The sequence below is a fragment of the Ochotona princeps genome, chromosome 10, assembly GCF_030435755.1.
Source record: "Ochotona princeps isolate mOchPri1 chromosome 10, mOchPri1.hap1, whole genome shotgun sequence".
NCBI classification, from domain to species: domain Eukaryota; kingdom Metazoa; phylum Chordata; class Mammalia; order Lagomorpha; family Ochotonidae; genus Ochotona; species Ochotona princeps.
In genome coordinates, this window is record NC_080841.1 from 27643008 (window position 1) to 27668761 (window position 25754).

Here is a 25754-nt window from a genome sequence, read left to right on the forward strand (position 1 = left end):
CCACCTGAACAGAAAAGCTGACTAAGAGGGAATTTCTCCTGCTTCTCCTTAGAATGTGGCTTTAGGGGGAATGGTGAAGGCGAATAGCCAGTGGATTCTAGACAGTTCAGGGGGAAAAAAAAGGAAATAGCTAGTGTAGGCGATGCTGCCAATATACAGAAACAGGGATGTGGAGTACACAAGGGAATTGGGGGTTGGGACGGGGAACGGGGATGACAGCACGCTGGTAGCCTGATGAAAAGAACCAGGAGAGAAGCCAAATGATGCACATGGGAGAAGCCCTGCAGTGCCACCGCCGAGAAGGCATTGAGACTTAGTGCACAAGCGGAGCGGGTGGCTTTTGTCCTGGGAACAGTCAGCTGAGCTGAAACAGTAGGGAAGCTAAGTACCACAACACTTCAGAGTTCATGGGAAATGAAATAAAAACATAAGTTTGTTGTGGTGCAAAAAAAAAAAAAAACTTAAATCCATGCAGTTTTTTTTCATAATACACCTTTTATGAAAACTTGAGGATTCCTTATATATGGACATGTGAATAATACATAAATAATGAGGTGGTGGGAGGTTCCACAGATCCTAATCTAATTGCCTCTAAACGCCTGTAATTAAATATAAATATGAAGATAAATTGAAAGTTAAAAAGAGGATCTGGGGTGGGTGTTGGTATAGCAGTGAAGTCATTGTTTGGGATGTCAGCATCCCATATTGGAGTACCTGAATCTAGTTTATAACTGTCATCTGCAACCAAAATGCTATAAATTTCTTAAAGGATATTATTGGGAGCCTGGGACAATGACTCAGTGGCTAAATCTTTGCCTTGCACGTGCTGGGATCTCATATGGGCGCCAGTTCATGAACCAGCTGCTCTGCTTCCCATCCAGCTCCTTGCTTGTGACCTGAGAAAGCAGTGGAGGATGGCCCAAAGTCTTGGGATCCTAAACTCATATGGGAGACCTGGAAGAAGCTCCTGGCTTCGGATCAGCTCAGCTCTGGCCACTGCAGCTACTTGGGGAGTGAATCAGCTGATGGAACATCTATCTCCTTCTCTCTGTAAATCTGCCTTTGCAACAAAGATAAATAAATCTTTAAAAAAAAAAAAAAAGGGATAGGGCCCGGCGGCTTTGCCTAGCGGCTAAGGTCCTCGTCTTGAACGCCCCGGGATCCCATATGGGCACCGGTTCTGATCCCGGCAGCTCCACTTCCCATCCAGCTCCCTGCTTGTGGCCTGGGCAGGCAGTTGAGGACGGCCCAATGCATTGGGACCCTGCACCCGCGTGGGAGACCCGGAGGAGGTTCCAGGTTTCCGGCTTCGGGTCGGCGCGCATCGGCCGTTGCGGCTCACTTGGGGAGTGAATCATTGGACAGAGGATCTTCCTCTCTGTCTCTCCTCCTCTTGTGTATATCTGGCTGTAATAAAATGAATAAATCTTTAAAAAAAAAAAAAGGATATTATTGGCATTCAAGTTCAGGAACCCTCCTAAAAAGCACCATCACTGTTAAAATATGGAATTTGGAAAAGTTTTGGCACATTCGCTAAATCACGACTTAACAAAGAAAGTCAGCGGTCAGAGGTACATTTACATAATTCGTTACTGTTGGGATTCCTTACGTGAATCCCTTAAAACAGCAAACTTCAGCGTTTTCTGGGGTTAATCCTATTGGTCTGAAGCTTCAAGAAGTAGCCTTAAGAGGTCTTTGTATCGGGCCTGGCGGCATGGCCTAGCAGCTAAAGTACTCGCCATTCGCCGTTTCTAATCCCAGCAGCCCCACTTCCCATCCAGCTCCCTGCTTGTGGCCTGGGAAAGCAGTCGAGGACGGCCCAAAGCTTTGGGACCCTGCACCCATGTAGGAGACCTGGACTTTGGGACCCTGCACCCGCGTGGGAGACTCAGAAGAGGTTCCTGGTTCCCAGCTTTGGATTGGCGCAGCACTGGCTGTTGCGGTCACTTGGGGTGTGAATCATCGGACACAAGATCTTCCTTTCTGTCTCTCCTCCTCTCTGTATATCTGATTTTGTAATAAATAAATAAATCTTAAAAAAAAAAAAAAGAGGTGTTTGTATCAGAGATAGTCCTCTCCTTCAAAACAGCCAAGGGCTGGCTGTAGGACAAAATGTGTAGTTACTAGTCTCTGATAAAATTGTTAGAATTCAGTTATGGATTGACTAAACACTGGCCCATAAAAGGATTTATGTTGGCCAGCAGAAAAACAATTGCAAGCTAAAATAACTACTGATTAGAGATCTATTTATTAGAACCAACTTCCTGTTGCCTCTGTATAACTGTTAACAGACAACAGATATTATATACATATAAATACTTGTATGCATATATATACATACACACACATAATATGTATTATATGTATTTTATTCTCAATATTGTTTACAGAGTTGAAAAGGATGTATGCCCATATGAGCCTCTGACTAAGGTGGGGAGGGTTGGGGTATGTTTCAGTTTTTTTTTCCTCCTGCATGTGCTGTAGATGGGGCGGGGAATGGAAGGGGGTCACTCCTTTCTGTCAAACTACATCAGCATCCAGGGATGGGGGACAGCCATTTGAGAATGCCTAAGGCGCAATGTGAGGAACAATGTTCTAAGGGTATTCCTAAGTGGTTCTGATAGTTTTGAGATGTTGTTAGACTCACTGTATCAGGGTTGAGAAAATTCTTCCGAGGTCTGTTGGCTGACCAAGTCCACCTGAATGCATGCACAGACCCAGACACTTGCTACAAGGCTTAGCCAGGAGAGTGATCCAACCTGTTCTGTTTCCCATCCTGACAAGCACTCACCATCCTCTGCTGGTTGTCATGTCCATCCAGTGCATCTGGGCATGCTGTCCACTGCACAGGTATCAGCAACTCAGGAGGCCCAGTCCTGATACATGCACTCCATCCATATATTGTGACTTTCCCCGTGGCCAGGGTTTGTGTCCAGTGATCTAGTTGGAAAGTCCTCCAAGAAACCTCAAACTTGACTCTTGTATGCACTAGCTAGTGCAGGGTCAGGTTTAGTCCATCACCTGTCCCAGCCAATACACAGATGGTGGATGCAGCAACCTTGTCAGTTGTCCCCCCAGCCCCATATCTCACACGAGTTGGTGGGGACTGTGGCCTAGCCTAGCCTAGCATGCCACAGACCTGGTCCTCACACAAACCAGTGGGTGCTATGACCTAGTCAGGGTATCTCCCAATAGCCCTCACCAGGCCTGCCCCCTGCCCCAGTTTTATGCAAGTTGGTATGTGCTGTACCCTATCCCATCCCAAATTCCATTTCCATCTTTCTCTTGTGCAAACCCATGTATGCCTATGGATTAGCTCAGCCCGACCTAGCCCTAGACCTGACCCAAACATATGCTTTGTCCAGCCTGGCCTTCCCCCAGCCCTGGATCTTGTACTAGCCAGGGGTACTGCAGTCCAGTCTGACATGATTGACATCCAGTTCTGGCACTTGCCAGTGGCTGCTGCAGCCTAACCCAACCAACCTGCACCTAATTTTGGCCTTTATGCTGTCAGTAGGTACAGTAGCATGGCATGGCCTCAGACCCAGCCCTCATGTTGGCCCATGGGTGCTACAGCCCTGCCTGGACCAGCCTGCTCCTAGTCTTAGTTGTTACGTTTGGTGCTACAACCTGGTTCATCCTGGCCTGCTCCCAGTAGCAGCTCTTGCTGGCAGGTGTAGCAGTATTATATTTTCATCTTTTGTTAGACACTATTCTGCCTTATTACTTGAGACTATATAACTATGAATGCTAGACTTTTTCCCATCTTACAACTAAAGAAAGTTTATATAGCTACTAAGGGAAGAAGATACTGTCATGAGTCAGTAAGAAGCTAACAGAAAAACATGGTTATTTCACATTTTTCTGTTACTCAGATAACCTTACTGAGGTAGGTGGAATGGAGATGAGGGGTGAAAGTCATTCCAAAGAGGCATTGACAAGAAATAAACGTTTACATGAGGCCCCCTACGTTGCAAAGGATTACTGGATTAGTTAGAGATAAGGGTGCATAAGTAGTTGAATAGTGTGAGGCAGACTAGACTGTAGGGTTCACATTTTATCTAATTAAATGATGGTGAGCCATAAAAGGGCTTTAATAAAGGAAAGCACCTTAATAAATTCCTATGGGGGAACAAAACACTGAGCCCTTAGCCTACAGGTGTAGCCATGAGAGAAATCCACACCAGTACCCAGGCCTGAAAACAATCTAGAGAATTATGATAGCAGAATGATGGATTTGTGACTGTTGCTGAAGGATTATACTACTGTAATAATATAGGGAAGACAGAAGTGGGAGATGGAAGGGGAAATCCCTGTACCTTGGAACTATATTATGAAAAATTTTAAAAATAAAGTAATCCAGGACCTGGCGCCGTGGCCTAGCAGCTAAAGTCCTCGCCTTGCATGCGCCGGGATCCCGTATGGGTGCCAGTTCTAATCCTGGTGGCCCCACTTCCCATTCAGCTCAGCTCCCTGCTTGTGGCCTGGGAAAGCAGTCGAGGACGGCCCAAAGCTTTGGGACCCTGCACCCATGTGGGAGACCTGGAAGAAGTTCCTGGCTCCTGGCTTCGGATCAGCACAGCACTGGCTGTTGCAGTCACTTGGGGAGTGAACCATCAGACGGAAGATCTTCCTCTCTGTCTTTCCATCTCTCTGTATATCTGACTTTGTAATAAAAATAAAAATAAATATTAAAATAAATAAATAAAGTAGTCCAGAAAAAAAAGAAGATTCCTGAGCAGGAAGGCCCAAAGGACCTGAGGAGAGAAAAGGATGATGGTGTGCTCGAGGGGCTGCATAAGTAACTCTCACAATTTCTGGTTTCTGGTTATGGGGTACATTTTGGCAATGCTGCATCTTCCAGGTAGGAAATGCCATAGGAAGAAGAGCCCTGGGGTGGGGAGTGAAATGAGGTGTTTGGCCATGTGGACGTGAATTGCTGATGGAACCCTCAAGGAAATTCAGTTTGCTGTTCAAGCAGATCTAGTGCTCAGACCTAAAGACAAAAATATGGGAGCTATTAGCCTGTTTATGTTACTTCAAATCATGGGCTGAAGCTGACTAGCCAGCATAGAAGACAGTCGAGTATGACAGTAAAGTGCACAAATCATCTGAGAAACGAGACATGGAAGGAAAGCCAGTGAAAGAAATACAACTAAGAGAGACTAAGGGTGAGGGTAGGAGGGCAAGTCATAGGATTAATTTAATAAAAGAATCTCAAATATAATAGTCACATAGCAATGCAAGAAGCTAGGAAGTGAACATACTTTGGTCAGGTGTGTGTTCAGTGAGCTCGGGGTGGTGGGGGCAGAAGAAGGACGAGGGAAAATGTAAAGCAAGGAGGAGAGTGGACTGATCACTCTCACAAACTGAGACTGGAAAGGCACAGAGAAACTCCAAGAAAAGTTTTCTTTTTTCTTTTTTTCAACTTGTTGTTTAGCTTTTTATGAAAGGGGCAATTCTGGCTTCCAGGGTGCTTCAAGATGGCACTTAAGAGGTAACTGGCAGTTCTGAGACATGCAGGAATTTCCAAATTTGGTTTTCAAAGCAAATGAATACATTAAACGGTAATAGTTCATGATGTTTATTACTGGGGTTGTTGCCAGAAAATCCTTTATTCCACTGTGAATTTAGGCATATGAATGGTTGTTTGTCGCATGTGACCTTTTAGAACTTTTATTTTAAAAAAATCATAAAACTATCTGAGTCTGAGAAGATATCAGTACCAATTATTTTTAAAAATGAGGAAGGCCGGAGAGGGAGTTTTGTCATATCCTTAGTAACTGCGACCAAACAAGGTGTAGAACTTGGCAGGATTCTTGCCACAGATGCATTTAGCCCCAGGCTGCAGCTCACGAAGTGGTTTGAAGGGGATGCAAAGGCTTTTAGCTCCCATGGATGGAGCACCGGGTTCAAGATCTTGATCCCTGAAATTAAAAACAAATTATGAATTCCACTCATGCCATTACTTTCCACTATAGGAATTCACAGGCTTTATTGGCTAATTATGTTTACCTGGCAGTGGTCTTTTTGATCCAGTCTTCACACTCAATTTCCCCGCAGAATGGAATCTGAGCAATCTAAAAAAACAAACAAACAAACAAAAAATATACCCTCAGTATTCATTAAACCCTTCTTATCTATTCTATAAAGGAACATTTTAGCTCTCAATCTTCCAAGTAAGAGAGCATTCCTAACATTTTTCAAACGTATAGGAACTTTGCTAAAAGACAGCAAAGAAGGGTTTCATTCTATAATCATACCCGCAGGGAAGAGGTAACAGACATCTCTGCAGGCCACTAAGCTGTCCTGACGCACTGGCTACAGCCTAGTGGCTGAACAGAGACAAACTCCAGCTGTACCTGCTTCCCATGTCTGGGGCACTAACCATGCCAGTATCTGAATGACCATGTAGGAGGACAAAGTGTAGAAGACAAATAGTAAAGGGAGTCTAAAGTGCTATTAACAATAACAGTTAACAATCAGGCAAGGCCCACTTTATGCTAGAATGTTTTTCTTCTTTTTTTAAGATGTATGTGAATATGTGTGCATGTATTTGAAAGGCAACATGACTGACACAAGGATAAAGAGACCTTCCACTGTCTGGTCCACTTCCGAAATAGCCCCAAGAGCCCAGGAACTCCATCAGGCCTCCCACATGGCCCACGGGGATTGGCAGGGGCCCCAACTGCCCAAGCAGACCAGAGTCAGTGTGGCTAGGAATTCAGCAGCACTCCAACATGGCATGCCAGCACTGCAAGAGGCAGCTTAACTTGCAGTGCCACAATGCTAGCACAAACACCACATTGTTTCTAACATGCTATAAGTAAGGGAATCATTGTAAAGTTGAAGGTTTTTGAAGGGCAAAAATAATTTTCTATCAGGAAATAGATGCTCAATTTTCCTTCTTAGACCATAAAGAATAATAGAATCAAGATACGGAATTTTATATTAATTTAAAAGTTCACTATCTGCTTAAATATCTGGTTCTTGGTTTTTAGTAAAATGTTGGACTAAACAAGCACTAAGATTTCTCCCAGTTGTGAATGCTAACTTTTTCAGAACATACTTACTTTAAAGTAAGGTTTGTCAGTAGTAACAGTTATCTAACAGTTCTACAAAGAAGTTCTGGAGATCCATTAAGTGGTGGAAGAGTGTCATTAATACATTAAAAAAAAAATACTAGTTTTAAAAGCAACAGAAGACATTCCTGGGGTCTATGAAAGGAGAGGTCCAACAGTTATTAGAGCTCATCGCAATATATTTTAAGTGTCCTCATCAAGTTTACAATAATTCCCAGCCATGCATTCCTGGCTTAAATTAAAAGTTTCTTTTGCGATCCCTTTCCCTGCACTTGAGATTTAGTTGAACATGTTTCAGAAGCTTTCTATAGGAAGTATACAGGATTAGGAAATCACAGAACACCAGATGAACACTAGTAGACAGTGACAAAAGGTCAATTCTCTATGTTCATTCCATAAGAAAGGTGCTAGCCTAATTCCTGAAGTTCATAAACTGTTATTTTGATAATCTGCCTTAATACGGCAAGAAAGGGCAACAAACTTCTAGGTGAGACTTGAGGAGGCAGTTGGAGGGAAGGGGGCAGAGATTGAAATACAGTGAGCGTTCAAAGGAGTTTTAATAAAGAATTTATGCAATATGTAACGAAAAGTGAAACAAACTTAAATACAAGTTGGTAAATCATTAACACTTACATTTATTTATGTACTACTTTAGAATACATGTTGAAATTGCTGTAGCAATTTATGTAATTTTAGAATAACAGTTCTGATTCCACTAATATCTGCGGAGATTTCTTTGACAGCAATGTATGCCCTGATAGTTACTTTATTGACTTATTCTTATAAAATATCTTAATACAGTTTGAGACAAAAATGACTCCCATATTTCTAGAATTAAAAAAAAAAAAAAAAAAAAAAGCTTAGGGGCCAGTATGGTGGCATAACAGATTAATTCTCTACCTGCTGACGCCAGCATTCAATATGGGCACCAGCTCTGGTCTTGGCTGTTCCACTTCCTGATCTAGCTCCCTGCTTATGGCCTAGGAAAGTACCTGAGGACAGCCCAAAGCCTTGGGGGCCTGCACCCGTGTGAGAGACCTAGAATTTCCTGGCTCCCAGCTTCGGACCAGATCAGATCCAGCCAATGTAGCTATTTGGGAAGTGAACTAGTGGGTGGAAGATCTCTGTTTCCCCCTATAACTCTGATTTCTTAAGTCAAATAAATAAATCTTAAAAGAACCAACCAAAAAACCCTTACAATTATAGTGTGGCTAGTGGGTTAGCCACTGCTTCCGATACCAGCATCCCATACGGAGTAATAGTTTGAGTCTGGCCACTGAGCTTCCAATCCAGCTCCCTGCTAATGCACCTAGGAAGTTACGCCCAAGTGGATGGCCTCTGTCACTCATGTGGGAAATCAGTATAGAGTTCCTGATTCCTGGCTTCACCCTGGCCCAACCCTGGCTATTGGGGCCATTTGAGCTATGAATGAGCAGATGGAAAATTTCTCAATCTCTTTCCCCTCCTGCCTCCCTCCTACCCACTGTGTTGCCTTGCCTTTCAAGTAAATAGAAACATGTCTTCAAAATTTGTTTCAATGACCGAACAAGATAGTGATGAATTACAGTGAAAGGAAAAACACCCAGAATAGATGGCTATCCATCCTCTAGTCTGACATTAAGGAAGGTAACTGGGGTGAAATAAAATATTAGGGCAATAAAGAAAAACAGAAGACTAAATGCTTAACAATTATGGATCTAAAGGGGATTCTGAAGTTAAGTATTATTTTGCACTCATTTTACAAATTAGTAATGAAGAACTACAAAGGGTTAATTTTTCCAGTTTATACAATCAGACATACTAATAGATTAGGGCCCTAAAACACAGCTTTGCCTTCTATTTTTATCATATTTCTTTTTAAAAGAGAAGACACACAGGAAACTTCATTAAACTGAGTCAGGAAAAAGAAATACATTCTAGCACCACGTTTGTTTCTGCATAGTTTGGGGTAACTCATTTGGACTCTGGCCCATGACTTTCTCATTTGTAACCTGGGGACACAGGACTGGTTGTGTATTCAAACGTGTGTACCAGAACACTAAAGTCCAGACATAATAACCTTGCAAATCAGGATTTCCTTTTTCTGAATATTAAAAACATTTCCAGTCACATATACACAATACATAAAACCAGTGGAACCTTAAAGAGCCATGAGCTAAGTAACTAGAAAAGTCTATAGTTTTTTAAGGATTGAAAAGAAGCCACTCCTCCTGAAAACCAGGCTCAAGCTTGAGCATTACCTTTCCCCCAGGATACCCAGAAAGTTCAATCAATTAAGAGCTGGGGAGGTACGTTCTGGGAATTGAAAGAAACTCAACTTTTCATCTTATTTTAAGACTGTACATTACATTTCTAAAGTTAGAAATATTCAATAATGAATACAACAAAGTCACACAGAATTAATTTTTTAAGCACTGTACTCAGCATGAAAGAAAAAAGCTTACATAATCAGTTTATAAGTGTTATTGACAAATGCTGTAATATTATAAGGCTTTGGGAAGGTCATTTAGAAAGCTGAGTAATTAATATACCACTTTTTTATATGTCTTGCTTGAAAATGAGATTAGGATCATATAGCATCATACAGAAGTTCAATGAGTCATTAAATATGGTTTAATGAAGCATTTTTATATTTAAAAAAGTTTCTAGAAGTTTCTTACCTTTCCAGAATCTAGTATCTTCTGAAACTCTTCCATTGTATCAGCTACAACCATATGAGTCCTAAGGTCTTCAGATGCCCTACCAAAAAATTGGGTAATACTTAATACTTACTTCCTTACAATTATGACAGGTTTAGAATCTTCAGTGTTTGGGAAGTTTGCCAATCATACCATGGGTGACCATTAGTTTTGTTATTAACGTCAAATCTGTACTAACATTTTATTCCTATGCTACCTCCTACCTATAGGAGTCAGGGTTGTCTTTCAAATGTGTGGTCTTCGTTTTCCCTTCTGTAATACTGGAAAAATATTCTAGTAAACCTAACTTTCACATAGGATTTTTGTAATAATGAAACATAAATGCATGAAAGCATTTCAAAAACAATAAATAAATAAATACGAGTGTTGATATAGTTTCCCACGTTGTATAATTCTGTTTTATAACAGCCCTGGGGGGCGGGGGCAACAGAATTGAGTTTTAGAAATATTTATTATTCTTTTCCACAATTCAAAGAATGACATTACACATGGTCCACCAATGGGTAATGGCTGAGGAAGAGCAGGCGTATTCTGTTTGTCTCTGAAGGCTAAGACCATGTGAACTCTGTGTCAGTGACTGCTAAGTATCCACATGTGCTTCCTCTTTCCATCCTTGTGACTCAGTGACAGACAATTAGAGGAGGCAGTGGGGGTGGTGCAGTAACATGCAACTTGCTAGGCTGAAGCTTTAAGGAAGCAGGCATGATTCCTATGCAATCTCCCACTTGGCAGCAAGAAACAGCCTGAAGATGACCATGAATTGCTTTGAACTTGTAGATGACAGTAAGTCCTAGGGCATGACCAAAGTCAAAGCAAATAGTAACAACAAAGCTTCCTGTGTAACCAGGGGAAGCAGAGTTGCCCCCGAACTGCAACATTGACCTCACTGTTCCATAAAAGATTAGGGAAGACATTTCTTTAAGCTCCTCAACTTTGGTCTTTGTTTTTTACAACAGCTTAGCCTACTTACTTACACACCACTCCTTGAGCTTACTGTAAGCTAAAGCTCAGGCTGAGTGAAAAGTTATAGTCTGATTCACATGTGCGGAATGATCTTGACTACACACACCAATATTCACACATGCTTACAAAGAAAAACAGGAAGAAAACATTTTCATTGACTCTATGTGGATAGTTGCATTATAGCAGTTTTGTTTTTCTTTATATTTCATAATTTTCCTAAAATGACCATGTGTATCTAAAGTGTAAAAATGTTTAGAAACAAGAACTACTGTTAAATCAACTAAATATAAACAATTTCCCAAATACCTAACACGTAAAACAGGATGCAAAACTTAGATGTAGGCCAAGGGGGCAAAAAAGAGGAATTTAACAAATTTAACAAAAATGTCACTTCTTCATTAATAATCTGGCAAATATTTATTGAATTCCTGCCTACCCATAACATATTTTTTCTGGTAGCACAGAAAACAAAACAAAACAAGAATTCTTTTCAAAAGGTTTATAGAATTGCCCTCTTATTAAAAATGAGAGAACACTTTATTTTTTAAGAAAAAAATAAATGTATAAATGTTCTAACAGGAAAGAAAACGTATCAATACTAACACTGCTTTTTACTAGGTAGGCATCTGGCTTAGCAATTAAGATGCCCACATCTCAACCAGAGTGTCGGAATTCAAGTCCCAGCTCTGCTCCTGCCATCAGCTTCCTGCTAACACAGATCCTGGAAGGCAGTGGTGACAGCTCAAGTAGTTCAGTTCCTGCTGCCCACATGAGAGGTCTCAACTGATTCCCGGTGTCTGGCTTTGGCCTGGGCCAGCTCCATCGCAGGCATTTGGGGAATAAAGCAACAGGTAAGAGAGCTCTCTCTCTTTCAAACAAACCAAAGTAATAAGAATCTCCACGTGTGGAACTCCCATGTTTCTATTCTGTTGTGAAAAATACTCTTGAAACAGAACCACTGCACTATAATACACTTCTGAATAGTGCAGTAAGGGCAGGTAGCTTTATAATCTTTGATCTGTTTGAGTTCAGGTAAACCTCGAAAGGATTTTGTCATTTGTGGGCCCAACAAATACTTGAAATAACCCTCTTATTATCTGCTCCATTTTAGAGCAAGGAAGCTGAAACACACAGAATAATTTACCTAAAACACACAAACAAGCACTGAAGCCAAGGCTAAAACTAGTTCAACTCCTTGCAACAGATTGATTGAGGCCTAATGTGAGTGAGGCATTATCCTATTCCTAACCGAGCCTTTATCCCAGTGGCACTGGGCATTTCTGTTCTGCTTCAGATGGGCAGGAAATCATATCAGGTACTACATTTTTGTTGCCAATGTTGTGGTGCCTTCCACCCTAGATCTGCGATTCTAGAAAACTCTCCAGAGGTTGGGGTGGCCCTGAACCACTCCCTCCAGTCTGCACCTTCAAACCCAATCTGGAGAGCCTTGTAATCACCTGGGAGCTCTTAATGCCATGGTTGCCAAGCCCTCTCCCGAGCCTTCAAAAGCAAGGCCCTGGTGTTTATTGAAGCTCCCCTGGTGCAGCCACAGGCAACCAGCTGGTCGTCAATGCCTCAGTCCCTCACACACATATACTGTAAAGGCCTAGAACTAAAAGTAACCCAAATTAATCTAGGCGACCAGTCCATTGTTGTAAACGAGGTAGGGAGTAGAAGACACTTAGAAAAAGATAAACTTGCGAGAGCAGCAAATTAAAGCAGTACAAAAGTTCACAGGGAACAATGACTTCCAGTTGAGGCAACCCAGTATTTCCTTGCTATTGGAGGCCTGGATAGGCACTGAACATGAGAGACAACTGCAAGGAATTACCTTGCGAAAAGGTTAGCCTGGATATCTTCCAAAATGGTCTGAAGTTTAGTCTCAGCTTCATTTTCAGCAATTGTCAGCTTTTCTCCAGTATCTCTTCTGACAGCTACAAACTGACAATTCTTCATATCACGTGGCCCAACTTCAAGTCTAATTGGAACTCCCTATAAAATATAGTTAACACGATAAAATAAACATATGTTCAGCTGAATATACAGACTTACTTTGTAGCTTACATTTGAAACTGTAGATCACAAAAATAAAATGCAGAAACAGAAACCTGTTTCATTAAGGAAATAAACCTGGGGCAAGCATTTGGTGCAGTGGTAAAGATGCTGTTCAAGACTCCTATTTGCACTGTGATGCCTAGGTTCAATTCCCAGGGGTACTTCAGATTTCAGGTTCCTGGTGCACAGCATACTGGGAGAAGGCAGGTGACAGTTCAAGTACCTGGTCCCTGACATCCACGTGGGAGACTTGGACTGAGTTTTGGGCTCCTGCTTTTGACCAGCCCAGCCCCAGCTGCGACAGCATTTAAGCCGTGAAACCAGTGGATGAAAGACTCGCTTTTTTTTTTATTAAAACAAAAATTTTAAAAATTTTAATAGAAAAAAAAAAAACCTGCCTCAGTGGTTTGAACGAAGCTCTTATTGGAGAAATGCATAGGAATGGTCTAGATCCGCACTCCTAACTTTGCTCAAACAGCACACATAGACACCCCAAGCCACCACACGGGATCAGTGTATGGCGCATCCTTGACCCTGACAGTGCAATGCTCTGGACACACCAGCTTTCTTTCACATGCATTAGAACCACCTGGAGAGTTTGTTAAAGAACAAATTGCAGGGCCCGGCGGCGTGGCCTAGCGTCTAACGTCCTCACCTTGAAAGCCCCAGGATCCCATATGGGCGCCGGTTCTAATCCCGGCAGCTCCACTTCCCATCCAGCTCCCTGCTTGTGGCCTGGGAAAGCAGTCGAGGACGGCCCAATGCTTTGGGACACTGCACCCGCGTGTGGGAGACCTAGAAGAGGTTCCTGGTTCCTGGCTTCGGATCGGCGCACACCGGCCGTTGCAGCTCACTTGGGGAGTGATTCATCGGACGGAAGATCTTCCTGTCTCTCCTCCTCTCTGTATATCTAACTGTAATAAAATAAATAAATCTTTTAAAAAAAATTATTAAGAACAAATTGCTGGGCCCTACATCCAGAGCTGCTTATTGGGCCTGCAAATTTATATTTCTAACAAGTTCCAAAGTGATGCTGAAGCAGATGGCTGGTCCTGGAACAACTTTGAGAATGACTGTCTGATTTTTACAAGAAGAGCTAAGGCTGAACTATATGTAGGTTTAAGACTTAGGAATTCATATCAGCAAGAGAATCAAAATCCTTACGGCATATGGAGACTGCATTTTTAGGGTCCAGAATCTAACTAGATAAACAATACATCTTAACTTTGTTTTAAGATTTATTTATTTTTATTGCAAAGTCAGATATACAGAGAGGAAGATCTTCCATACGATGATTCACTCCCCAAGTGGCTGCAACGGCCAGAGCCAGGCCAATCTGAAGCCAGGAGCCCCAAGCCTCTTCCGGGTCTCCCACGCGGGTGCAGGGTCCCAAGGTTTTGGGCCATCGTTGACTGCTTTCCCAGGCCACAAGCAGGGAGCTGGATGGGAAGCAGGGCTGCCGAGATTAGAACTGGCACTCAAATGTGAACTCGGCACATGCAAAGTGAGGGCTTTACCTACTAGGCTACTGCACCAGGCACAGCCTCTTTTTTTAAAAAAATGAATCTAAAGATAATCTAAACTGTCTGATTTTAAATTAGTTTCTTCTATTCCCCAGCTGTAGGCAACTAACTAGGTTAAACTGTACTTAGGCAAGCGCTACACTGCTGGGAGAAGAGCAGCTAATAGCTGATGGGCATCCTAGGCCTGGTTAATGCCAAGTTTAGGTAAACTACACCAGTGTGCCAGCAAAATGCTTATTCTATCATCCATGTGCAAGTGTGCGCGGACCCTGAGTTAGGCAGACAGGGTCCCAGGCTGGCATGGGACACCACCAAAGCACTAGGCTTGGGGGGAGGGGCAGAACTCAGGACAGTGGGTCTGGAGCTGTGTGGGAGGGGAGACTGCTGAGGGAAAACATGACAGCTAAGGACTGACCTCTGGGGGACTCCCACCAACCAGGCTGTTGTAAGCCAAAACTGAAGTTTTAAATGTTACTCTAGAATTCCTAACTTACTACCTCTTGAGAAAACTCGTTTTACAAAAACAGTCAACATGATAGAGGGAAATGATGGCTCAAAAGCAGTGAGCACGGCCAGCAGTAAAGATGCCTTCCACAAAAGAACAGCTGGACTTCTTAGAGATATGGGTCAACACAGCGAGGGCAAGACAAGCCTACAAGAACATCTTGTGCCAAAAAGCAAGAGTGCTCAAAGTCTGAAAAGCAAAGCAAAGCCAAAAGAACACAAAAGCCACCCTTATCAGGCCTGCTGAGAAGTCAGACACATTGAACATCAAAGCAAACAACTGATAACCCACTGAACACAGAGAACAGGTGAAGGCGGCGTACTACAGAAAGGGGAAAGTATTAGTATTTAGTTTCTTCAGCTTAAGGCTTACTCCCTGGGACACTTCAACAGATGTTAGTCTTTGATATCTTACCATTAACTCTAATAAAGTAAACTACAGGGAGCCCATGCATCGTTATTCTCAGATCATTTAACTGTCAGAATATGGATTCTGGATATATTCCTATGGATTCCTGGCATAAACATTTCAGTTTACCAACCACCTTAGATTTACTGATCAAAAACAAGGGCTTCTGGGCCCAGCACAATAGCGTAGTGGTTAAAGTCCTTGCCTTGCACGTGCAAGGGCCCCATGTGGGCGCCGGTTCTAATCCCAGCAACCCAGCTTCCCACCCAGCTCCCTGCTTGTCTGAGAAAGCAGTTGAGGACGCCCCAAAGCCTTGGGACCCTGCACCAGCATGGAAGATCCACAAGAAGCTCCTGGCTCCTGGCTTTTGCTCAGCTCTGCTCTGGCCGTTACGGCCACCTGGGGAGTGAACCAGAGGATGGAAGATCTTTCTGTCTGTCTCCCCCTCTTACTGTAGATTTGACTTTCCAATAAAAATTAATAAATCTTTTTAAAGAAAATTTAGCATATAAACTATGATAATACCAAGGTATGAACGGAGTCAGCACTCAACACTCAGTTGAAATAAAGTCAGTCACCCTATTAAAATAGGAAAGTTGCAGGGCTGTTGTCGCTGATGGCTGGACAGACACTGGTACGGGCTTGCTGGTCTGCTGGGAGTGCACAGACACTGGCACAGACCTGCTGGCCTCTTGGAAGAGGGCAAGAGCCCAAATCAGAGCAAACTACACTTGCAGCTCTAAGCCAGGCTCCTTCCGGTCAAGTGTGCAGAGGCGGAACAGAAGTGATGCCAGTGAATGTCCCCCTCCCGCCAGAGTGCCATCTGGGGAGAGGAATCTATTCTTTATCCCCCTTACAAAGCACATCTACCAATACTTCTCCACTGTTACTCTTTCTTTCCATAGCAGCACGCAGAACTCTTGTGATATTAGCCAGTGGGGACCTGCCGTTGTGCCCACTGTGTACGGAAAGCCAGGTGGGGCCCAGCCGAGGGACAGACAAGACTCTCTGTCCTCCATCTTCTACATGGTCAACTTAAAATAAAAAGTCCACTCTGGAGTCAAACATGGAATTTAATTCCGCTGGTCAAGATGGAAGGTAGAGGGGCTCTCAGAGCTGTCTCCCTGCCCCGACAGATCCCCACTGGGTGCACCTGATGATCGCGTGGGCAAAACTGATGTTCTTCAATCAGTGCAGGCTTCCTGTGCATTGCTGCGTGCCAGGCCAGGTGTTAGTCACTGGCCCACATGCAGAGGCGAACAAGGCCGGCTGCCCATTGCTCTAACATTGCTGCCTGCGTTCCCAGGCTGTTTTAAGAAACCTTTGACCAGGATGTGGGGCCCCAGGGCTCCATACTCATTTTGAAATGTCCTTTTTGGCACAGGAAGTGGTTGTGTTGAGTAAGCGTCTCCTGTGTGGAGTGTGCGTGCCGCGTGGACCTGCACACTCAGGTCAAGGTCTGCCAGTAGACAGAAGGGTGCCATGTCAAATCCAGGCGCTGCTGCCTCCCTTGCCTCTGTGTGGACTGCATAGTGTCTGAAGCTGTGTCCCTGGAGGAGCAGCTGGTCGGGGGGAGCTGGGCTCTGTGGGAATATAGCTTTCCCAGCATCAGAAGAAGGCGATTGACAAGTTTACCTTTATTTTCTACTGACTTTCCTCTTTTGACATGAACCCACCCACCCCCCAACACTCAGGTGCTTTCAGATTTCGGAGTCTCGGGCAGTGGACATAGGGAAGCTCTGGCAAGCACTGAGCTAGACACACCAGCTTCGGGATGAGTGCCAGATCCTGATGGAAAATTACTTCTGGATCCTTTGCCCTCCTGATTGATGAGAGGGGCTCTCCCCTCCCTGAGAACTGCTGTGCTCTCCTGTGAGCGCACCTGTCTGCTGCCGTAGGTCAGAGGCAAGCCTGGAGACAAGTGAGGCATGGTGTTGGAGCAGTGTCCTGTCTGAGATGACTCCTCGTAGCTGCTGACTATCTGTTACTGCTGCCCTGAGCTGGGGCCCAAGGGCTGGGAAATCTGTCGGTGCTACCTTGCCCCACCAGCTCACCCACTGCTGGCAGGAAGTGATTGTGTGGCTTGTTCCCTAGCCCCCGCCCCTGCACGCTGGTCCCTAAACCAGTGTATTTACCTTTTTGCTTTGCCAGCTTAGCCAACTGGCCACCCTCTGGCCCGACATCTCCTGGCCATACCATCTCATGTATGACTTTCACACCCTCCCCAGGATTCTGTGTTTTATCCCAATTTCCTCCGCCTAAGTCCCTATTGAGGTTTTTCCCATCATTTCCAAGGAGGGGACAATAGTTATAGAAGTATAGAATCTGCTTTTATTTCCCAAAGTTTGTCTCTAGGGTTGAGACACCTGAACTCAGGCAGAGGGCCGAGGCTGGGCAGGGCTGTCCCAAGTTGAGCGGCCTCTCTGCATTTCCCTGAGACCTCAGAACCTCCTCTGTGAACTCCATCTGCCTAGTTCTCACTTTTAATCCTAACTCTTCCCACATCACCAGAGAGGAAAAGCTCTTTGTTCAAAATGAAGAGAAAACACAAAGCATCTTAGTTTCTTAAAAAAATTTTTTTAAACCATGAAAAAGATATTTTTAAAGAAATTCACCCAGAACATTAAAGTTCACTATATTAAGTATAAAAAAAAAATAGGAAAGTTTCCAAAAAAGCCTCAAGTTTTATAAAAACATATGTGTAACAGAGAAAATCTAACTCCAAACTGCTGGTGTGGATGTGTAGGTGACGACTTTACCTTGAGCTCCCAGTGATTGAATTTCCAACCTGGTGAGTAGTTGTCTCGCAAGTCGGCTCGGACGCGAATGCTAACACTCAGCAACCGCCTTCGATAATCGTTGCACTTTGCAACCAGAGCTTCTCTGTCTTCTTCAGAGAGTGCATTTGTAATGCCGCAAGGAATCACCACCACCTAGGACCCAACAGAGTGATCCAGGAAAATACGCAAGCTTTATAACCACATATGTGAATTCAAACCTACCAGTGACTATAAACCAACACAAATCAACTGTTGTCATTTCTCAACTACAGTGATGTTTAACTAGCCACATAACACTTATCCATAAATGCATTTTCTGTTTGACTTACTATTTTTCATCTAACCAGAATAATTTCAAAAAGTTAGTTCCTCAAAGTTTTATATAAAGTAGCTTAAATTAAATAGAAACTAATACACAGTAGTCACACAACACTGAAGTCTAAGCTGTATTTCATATTGTTTACTAGCAACAGGATATTGATATTTCTGAATGGTATTCAGGAAACTACTCTTTCAAATTCTATGTGAAAAATATGGAAATGATAAACAAGCGATCTTACCTGGACAGAGGCTACCCGTGGTGGTAACACTAAACCCATATTGTCGCCGTGAACCATGACCATGACACCGATAGTCCGGGTTGTCAGACCCCAGGAGCACTGGTAGGCAAACTGCTTCTCCCCCGGCGTCTTTGGATCTTCAAAAACGATTTCACACATTTTGGAAAAATTCTGTCCTAAATGATGCGAAGTTGCTCCCTAAAGCAAATACAGCATTTTGATGGCTTTTAAATAACAACTGATCTATTTTATCTTCCTTTATACATTAAACAAAAAGCATACCCAGTATAACAAGTAACTAGAATAAGTCAACTAAAGACATAAAAAGGACGTTATGAAGTATTTCAGTCTGGTCAGTTCCTTTCACAGAAGTAAGTTACAAGCATGCAAAATAAATAAATAAATAAATAAAAGCTCTGGTTTCAGGATATAAGCTGCAACTTAAATGACGGAAGAAATTTGCTAAAAAGCACAAAAAATGCTGCTCCAATAAATACAGAAGAAACTGCTGAATCCGCCTGTGAATTCACTCGGAGTCCCCTGTGAACCATATGCAGCAGTTCTGTACCTGGATAGCTCTTCCACTGGAAGATATAAATGCTTCTATTGTAGTGGTATAGTCTCCTCCTGCAAATTTTTCCTTCTCAGTCTTTCTTCCTTTCACGACAGGAATTGCCAGGAGTTCTTCATAGACCCGAACGTATAAATCAAGTATCTGCAAGACCTGCAACAGCGTTTAAATGTACATGTGCTCAAATTCAGGGTATATTCAGTGATTGTAGATATATAAAATCACACTATTTAAGACTAACTGTGTGGGAAAAATACCTGAAATAACTAAAACTTTTGTAATGGGGAGACTACAGCAGCCAGTATGAACTTATTCAGCAACGCAGTGTGAAAAAAAGCTGAATGTTTTTAAATACATGAATTCAGAAGAGAACATGTTTGTGAACAGTACAGTCACTGCAGTGAAAACAATCTCAGGATCGATTAACTTCAATCATGAAATTGTCATTTTTTCATACAGTCCAAAAAACATTTTCATAAAATTTAAAACAGCAATATACATTTATAAATGTCAGCAAGCACCTTCTTAAATCCATGCGGATATGAATTAGTCTGATGTTTCTCTTAACAGATGTTACACAGATTTTTAAGTCATCCAAACAGAAAGTAGAGTCTGAACAAGGAAATGGAATGTAATTAACATGGAGGTCATTTTTTATACCTCTTCTGCTGCTTCTTCAAAGGTGGCGAACGCACTGTGTCCTTCCTGCCAAAGGAACTCACGAGTTCGCAGAAAGGGCTGAGGGTGCTTGAACTCCCAACGCTACGAGGGGCAAGAAGACAATGTGGTTATTAGCAAAAGCTTTTTAACATTTAACTACTTCACAGGCTAAGTAATCAGAAATCCTAACCCAAAGTACTTTAAAAATAAAAGTTTTCCTGCACTCAATCGTTCAAATTTGAAAATGAGGAGGAAAAGTGTATCTTTTAACCAGCAAGATAATGGGAGACTGTGGGAGAGGATGTATACGTACCACCACATTGCACCACTGGTTAAGCCTGATGGGCAGGTCTCTGTGTGACTGCACCCACTTGGCATACGCAGGATACATCACTGGAAAACAGGAAAATAGACAGTTCTTTGTCCTTGATGGCTGGTAAGAATTAGAGCAGCAACAAAATCAACAGGAATTACAATGTGCCTTGGTGTAATTCTGTGTCTAATATCTGTAATAGCTAACTAAAGGGTGTTACTATCTACTTCATTAATGCATTACAAAAAAGACAAAAACCTATTTAACTTAATCATGTTCGTCACATGAAAGTTACATTTAACATTTGATTTCTTTGTTTTTCATGTTTTACTTTTAAAATCACCAGTCTATTCCAAGCCCTTTGTCAAATTCTTTGCATTCATCATCCTATGCAAAGCTTCCATTTTACACAAAGGGAATATCATATACTCAGTTTTAAAGTTGTGGATGTTAAATAACTTGACCAATTCAGCAGGGTTATGATTAGACCCAATGATGCCACAACTCACAGCAGTATGAAAGTTCTTGCCAAAGTCTTTATCTTTGCCTACCTTTGATCCATAGTAAGTAAAATGGAATGAAATTTGATCAATCTAATAGGAGAAAAAGAACACTGGAAACACTAACTTCAGTGATGCATTATACAAAAATAGAGGTAGATGTATCCAATAAAAAGCAAACAATTCTTAACTATAAGGATGGATAATTACTTCTAACACATTATCAAACTCCAAGGGCTCAAATGACACTCCCTTTCACTATATTCACTTTCAGGAAAATGACTGACTTCTTTGGAGGCTTTATGGACAAATGAGGATAATAACTTCCCCTCCCCACCTTCTGACAACCTGTTGTGAAGACAACATAAGATGATATAAATGAAATTACTCAATTATCTATAAAACGTGCATAGATGTACATTTATAAAAATTAGTAAGAAAATTGGTAAGTAATATAGCATAAAGCCTTAATATTTGCAATTTTATAGTACAGTATAAATAAATAAAGTTTCTTTATAAGTTCGGAAAACTTCTAGCAAAAATAAAATGAAAGTGTTAAAAAAAAATCTATCCAGATGATACAAAGCTCTGTAATGAATATTATATAGAGAATTCTATACAACTTACATTTGCAATCGATTTTTATCAACATTCATTAAACTTTAGCTCCTCATCAAGGATTATAAATGTCATAAAATAAAAGATTGAGAATCAACTCTACTGTTCCAATGAGGTTTTTCCTGCACTCCAAGACTCACTCTCACCTGTTTCACTAGTAGGACGAATGGCAATTGGTTCTGCCAGCTCTGTCTTGCCAGATCTTGTGACCCAAGCAACCTAGTAAGACAAAGTCATTTTTTATTTTTGCTTTCAACATCACTCTAGAGGAATAGTATAAATTCAAGAAACTTCTCTGTGTCCAGTTTCCTCAACATTAATTATGCTGAAAGGAAAGGTATAAATCAGTAAGTTAGTACGAGAAACAGAACCATAACTTCCGATAAAAACAGAAATACATTTTAAAACAAAAATGAGTTTACAGTTCTCCAAAATGCTTTATTACTCATTACTGAAAATACACGCTTTACGGGGTTGGCATTGTAGCCTAGTAAATTAAGCTGTTGTCTATGATGCTGGTATCCCACATGGGTGTCTATCTGCGCCCCGACTGTTCCACGTTCAATCCAGTGCCCTGCTAATGGCCTGCAAAAAAAAACTGCAGAAGACAGCCCAGGCCAAGCCGTTGCAGCCATATGGGGAAGTGAACCAGTGGAAGGAAGATCTCTTTCACCATATATACAACTCTGACTTTCAAAAATAAATGTTGGGAGGTGGGGGAAAAAGAAAATAAAATATACTCATTAGTTTATGAAGAAAATTTTGTAAAAAAAAATTTTAAAGCAAGTCAATTTACCTCAGGGGCAAAGTCGGCAACATGCGTCTTCTCTTTCTCTAATGCACTTTGAGACACAAATATGGGGAAATAGCAGTTTTCAACACCAAGTTTCTTGATCTCAGCATCAAAAAAGTCCTTGATGGATTCCCAAATGGAATACGCCCAGGGACGAAGAATATAGCAGCCACTGACATCATAGTATTCAATCATTTCTGATTTTGTGATAACCTTTAAGAGAAAAATGGTCTGTAAATACTACAGAGGACAAAACTTTCTAATAAAAATGGCAAGAACATGATAAAATTAAAATTAGGGGGCTTACACTGTTCATACATCCAGTTAACGGAGAAGATCATGGAAAACCAAACCTTCCTATACTGAGAAACATCTAACAGGGCTCAAGATGCTTAAGAACACCCGAACTCCAATCTTATCTTTATTACTCATCATCTTTAGGACTTTGAATTAAAAATTAAAATAATGAGTATCTCATAAAAGTGCTATTTTTATTCAATGCATTCCTCTGTGGTATGAACTAGCTATACTAGTTACAGGACACCATACCTCTCTATCCTACACACAGCTACCAAAACCCAAGGATGCTTCCGTCTGTCATACAGATGGTCACTTGGGGCCGGCATTGTGAGGTGGCAGGGTTGAGATGCAGCTTGTAATACCAGCACACACTGTAGGAGTGACAATTTGAGTCCTTGCTGTCCTGCTTCCAAAGGTAGAATATGGTCCGAGGGCCTTGGTCCTAATCACCCATGTTAGAGATCAAGATACAGTTCCTGTCTCCTGGTATTACCTGGTCAAGCCTGGACACTGTGGCCATTTGGGGAGTGAACCAGTGAATGGAAGAGTCCCCCCCTCTGTCACTCTGACAAATAAATCTTTAAAATACAAAATAAAACAAATGGTCTCCTATTTGCATAAAAACACAATTCCCCCATATACTTTAAATCATCTCAACATTGTAAAAATGTAAAGAATATGCCAGCTGTTAGTGTACATTGTTTAGGAAATAACGACACCAAAGATATTAGCACAGTTTTTTTTCCTATGTATTTTCTATCTGCACCTGACTGAATCCAGACGCACAACTCCCAGAGAGCCGACTGCACTTTATATAACTTTCTTCCCTATTTTCTCTCCATCTTTTTAACTTTCTGGATATTTCAGGTTTACACTACAATAAGACTTAATACTTAACCAACACAAGAAATCTAACAAGTAAAAAGCAAAAGGACCATAGTTTAATGGCTATGAACAATAACGGAATAGAAAAAGGACCATTTTAGGTGATATTTTTAAAAATGTGATATGTTAAAAGACTACACTGCATGATTAAAGGCTTTATACATTGCTACTGTTAACCTTGTGTCTGAGTTTTATAATCTAAATCTGATTTTGAGAAATTTAAAACATTGTCAAGTGAATGCACTCACCTGGGAATACCAATCAGCAAGATTTTCTTCCTTTTTTGCCTCAAGACCCAATCTGTTAAAAAAAAAAAAAAAATTCCTTCACTCAGCAATTTTCTAGGTTGTGTTTTAGTCCATTTTCCATTGCTCTAACAAAATAAGCAAGTCGAGGAAATCTATAAGAATAAAAGCTTAGCAGCTTCACAGTTCTGGAGGCTGCAAGCCCAAGAGCACGCTGCTGACATCTGCCTGGCATCTGGTGAGGCCCTCCTGCAGCATCCTAACATGATGGCAAGGGGCATCACATGGTGTGACAGCAAGCATGTGAGCAGGGCACTCTGTTCCTCTTCTTACAAAGCCACTAATTATCCTTTAAAGGTCCCAACCCTAAACGCCATTAAAATATGAATTTGGAGATTAGGTTTCTAATAGACACACACATTCAAATAAACCTCTAAATTCTAAATGGACATATTTCTTTTTTATTGTGTGCTAGTTCTGTAGTTACAGGCTCTTTGTTTATTCCTAAACATTGTCATCATTTCATAAGAGAGAGTGAGATGTTCTCTGCCAAGAACTAGGAAAGCCAAATCCATCCAAAACCTACACTTGTAATGCAAGCATTTCTTTCATAAAATTCTTTTTAAGGTAATCTTTTGGGGCCTCCACTTGAAACACAGGCATCCCATCTTGGGGTGCCAGTTGAATCCCCAAGTGTTCCACTTCTGATTGAGCTTCCTGATAATGTGTCATGGGAGGCAACAGGAAACGATTCAAGTGTAACAGGTCCCGTTATCCATCTGGGAGATGCGGACGGAGATCCGGTCAGAGTTTTAAACTCCTGGTGTTGGTCAGCCCAGCCCTGGCTGTTACGGGCATTTGGAGCCATGAACCGATGGGTGAAAGAGCTATCTGTTTCCATATACACAGCTCTTTCCAGGAGATGAAAACCAATAAATACACTAATAAACACTTTTCTAAAATCTGAAGAGTTGAATCCATTTAAACCTGCCTCTCATCAAGTGAGGCCTCCATGCCTTATTTTACCTGGTCTGCTTCTTCGGCCCCTGCCCTTCTCCTGCTCCACTGGATGACAGCCCACTTCCTTGGCTTTTGGAAGCATCTTTCTTTTGGCCATCATTTTGTTTCTGAGGCTTATTTTGCTTTTCAGACTTATTTTCTTTTTCTTTCTTCTTCTTGTCTTTGTCCTCAGCCCCAGTGGCAGACACAGGCTTATATTCCACTCCCGTGAGGGACTTGTACTGCGCCTTCAGCTGCAGGAGTTCCTGTACGGCTGCATCTATTTGGTCCTTTAGTAGAAGACAAGACAGTATTTAATTCAAATCGTGGCCTAAACACCCAAAAATAATGTCTGAAGCTTTAAAAGCATGTGATCAACCAGGATAGAACTATGCATGAGTAACTGGTAAAAACAAAACAAAAAAACACAGATTATAACTGCACTATCCAAACAGAAGTCACTAGTCACATGTGGCTATTCAAATAAAAATGAACTCAGTTCTTCAATCCCAGCTCTCACATTTCAAGTCTTTAAGAGTCCTACGCGGCTAATGACTCTTACGCAACATTCCGTGATCATACAACGTTAAGTATTCCAAAGGCATCTAAACTAAGAGCCACTGAATTATACACTAGGTTGAATACTTCACAGTTATAAAGATGAGAGTAATTGAGTTTCTGTATTGCTTGTTATACTTTAAAACTTACGATGACTTAACTGTCTGCTCACATGAACTTGTATCAAAAAAGTCCTACTGCACGGGACTGGCATTCTGACACAACATACTAAACCACTGTGCTTGCAACACCCACATCCAATATTGGTGTGGCCAGTTTGAGTCCCATCTACTCTGCTTCACACCCAGCTTCCTGCTAATGCAGTCTTGGTGGCAGCAGGTAACAGTACAAGTGCTTTGGTTAATCAAAATGCAAAAAACAAAGGTACACAAACAGAATAGCATACTAACTTTGGAGACTTTTTCCGCTTTGAGTTTTCGAACTACTTCCCCTTGGCAAGCTACTCTGTCAAAAAGTGCTTTGGCGTCTGAAGTTTCTGGGCCCGCAGGCTCAGAGTTTCCAGCAGGTTTTGAATCTGTGCTTTGAGACAAAGGGGGCTGGCCAGGTACATACTCCTTTCCAGTTTTTTCTTTATACTCAGCTTTCAGGGACAGCAAGCGTTCTACAGCTTCGTTAACTTTAGCCTGAAGTGAAAGAGGAAAAGAAACAAATATTTAATATTTCCTAAGATATGTGAAAAATTCAATGTCACTTTAAAAATAGCATTATCAACAAAA

At 41.8% G+C, this 25754-nt stretch overlaps 1 protein-coding gene across 1 annotated transcript in view; it reads right to left on the bottom strand.

Moving 5' to 3' along the window:
- Positions 1 to 5568: 5568 nt before the first annotated feature.
- The window catches only part of EPRS1 (glutamyl-prolyl-tRNA synthetase 1), a 66160-nt gene continuing 45974 nt past the window's right edge, over positions 5569 to 25754 (bottom strand). The window contains exons 19-32 of the mRNA XM_058669192.1: positions 25428 to 25661; positions 24487 to 24749; positions 23464 to 23515; positions 22034 to 22243; positions 21384 to 21456; positions 20120 to 20199; positions 19807 to 19908; positions 19144 to 19299; positions 18576 to 18773; positions 17995 to 18168; positions 12576 to 12736; positions 9743 to 9821; positions 6016 to 6080; positions 5569 to 5927 (exon numbers count right to left, since the gene is read on the bottom strand). Of these exons, the coding sequence (XP_058525175.1) occupies positions 5777 to 5927; positions 6016 to 6080; positions 9743 to 9821; positions 12576 to 12736; positions 17995 to 18168; positions 18576 to 18773; positions 19144 to 19299; positions 19807 to 19908; positions 20120 to 20199; positions 21384 to 21456; positions 22034 to 22243; positions 23464 to 23515; positions 24487 to 24749; positions 25428 to 25661 (1998 nt within the window). The 3' untranslated portion in view covers positions 5569 to 5776. The remainder of the gene's footprint in view (positions 5928 to 6015; positions 6081 to 9742; positions 9822 to 12575; positions 12737 to 17994; positions 18169 to 18575; positions 18774 to 19143; positions 19300 to 19806; positions 19909 to 20119; positions 20200 to 21383; positions 21457 to 22033; positions 22244 to 23463; positions 23516 to 24486; positions 24750 to 25427; positions 25662 to 25754) is intronic.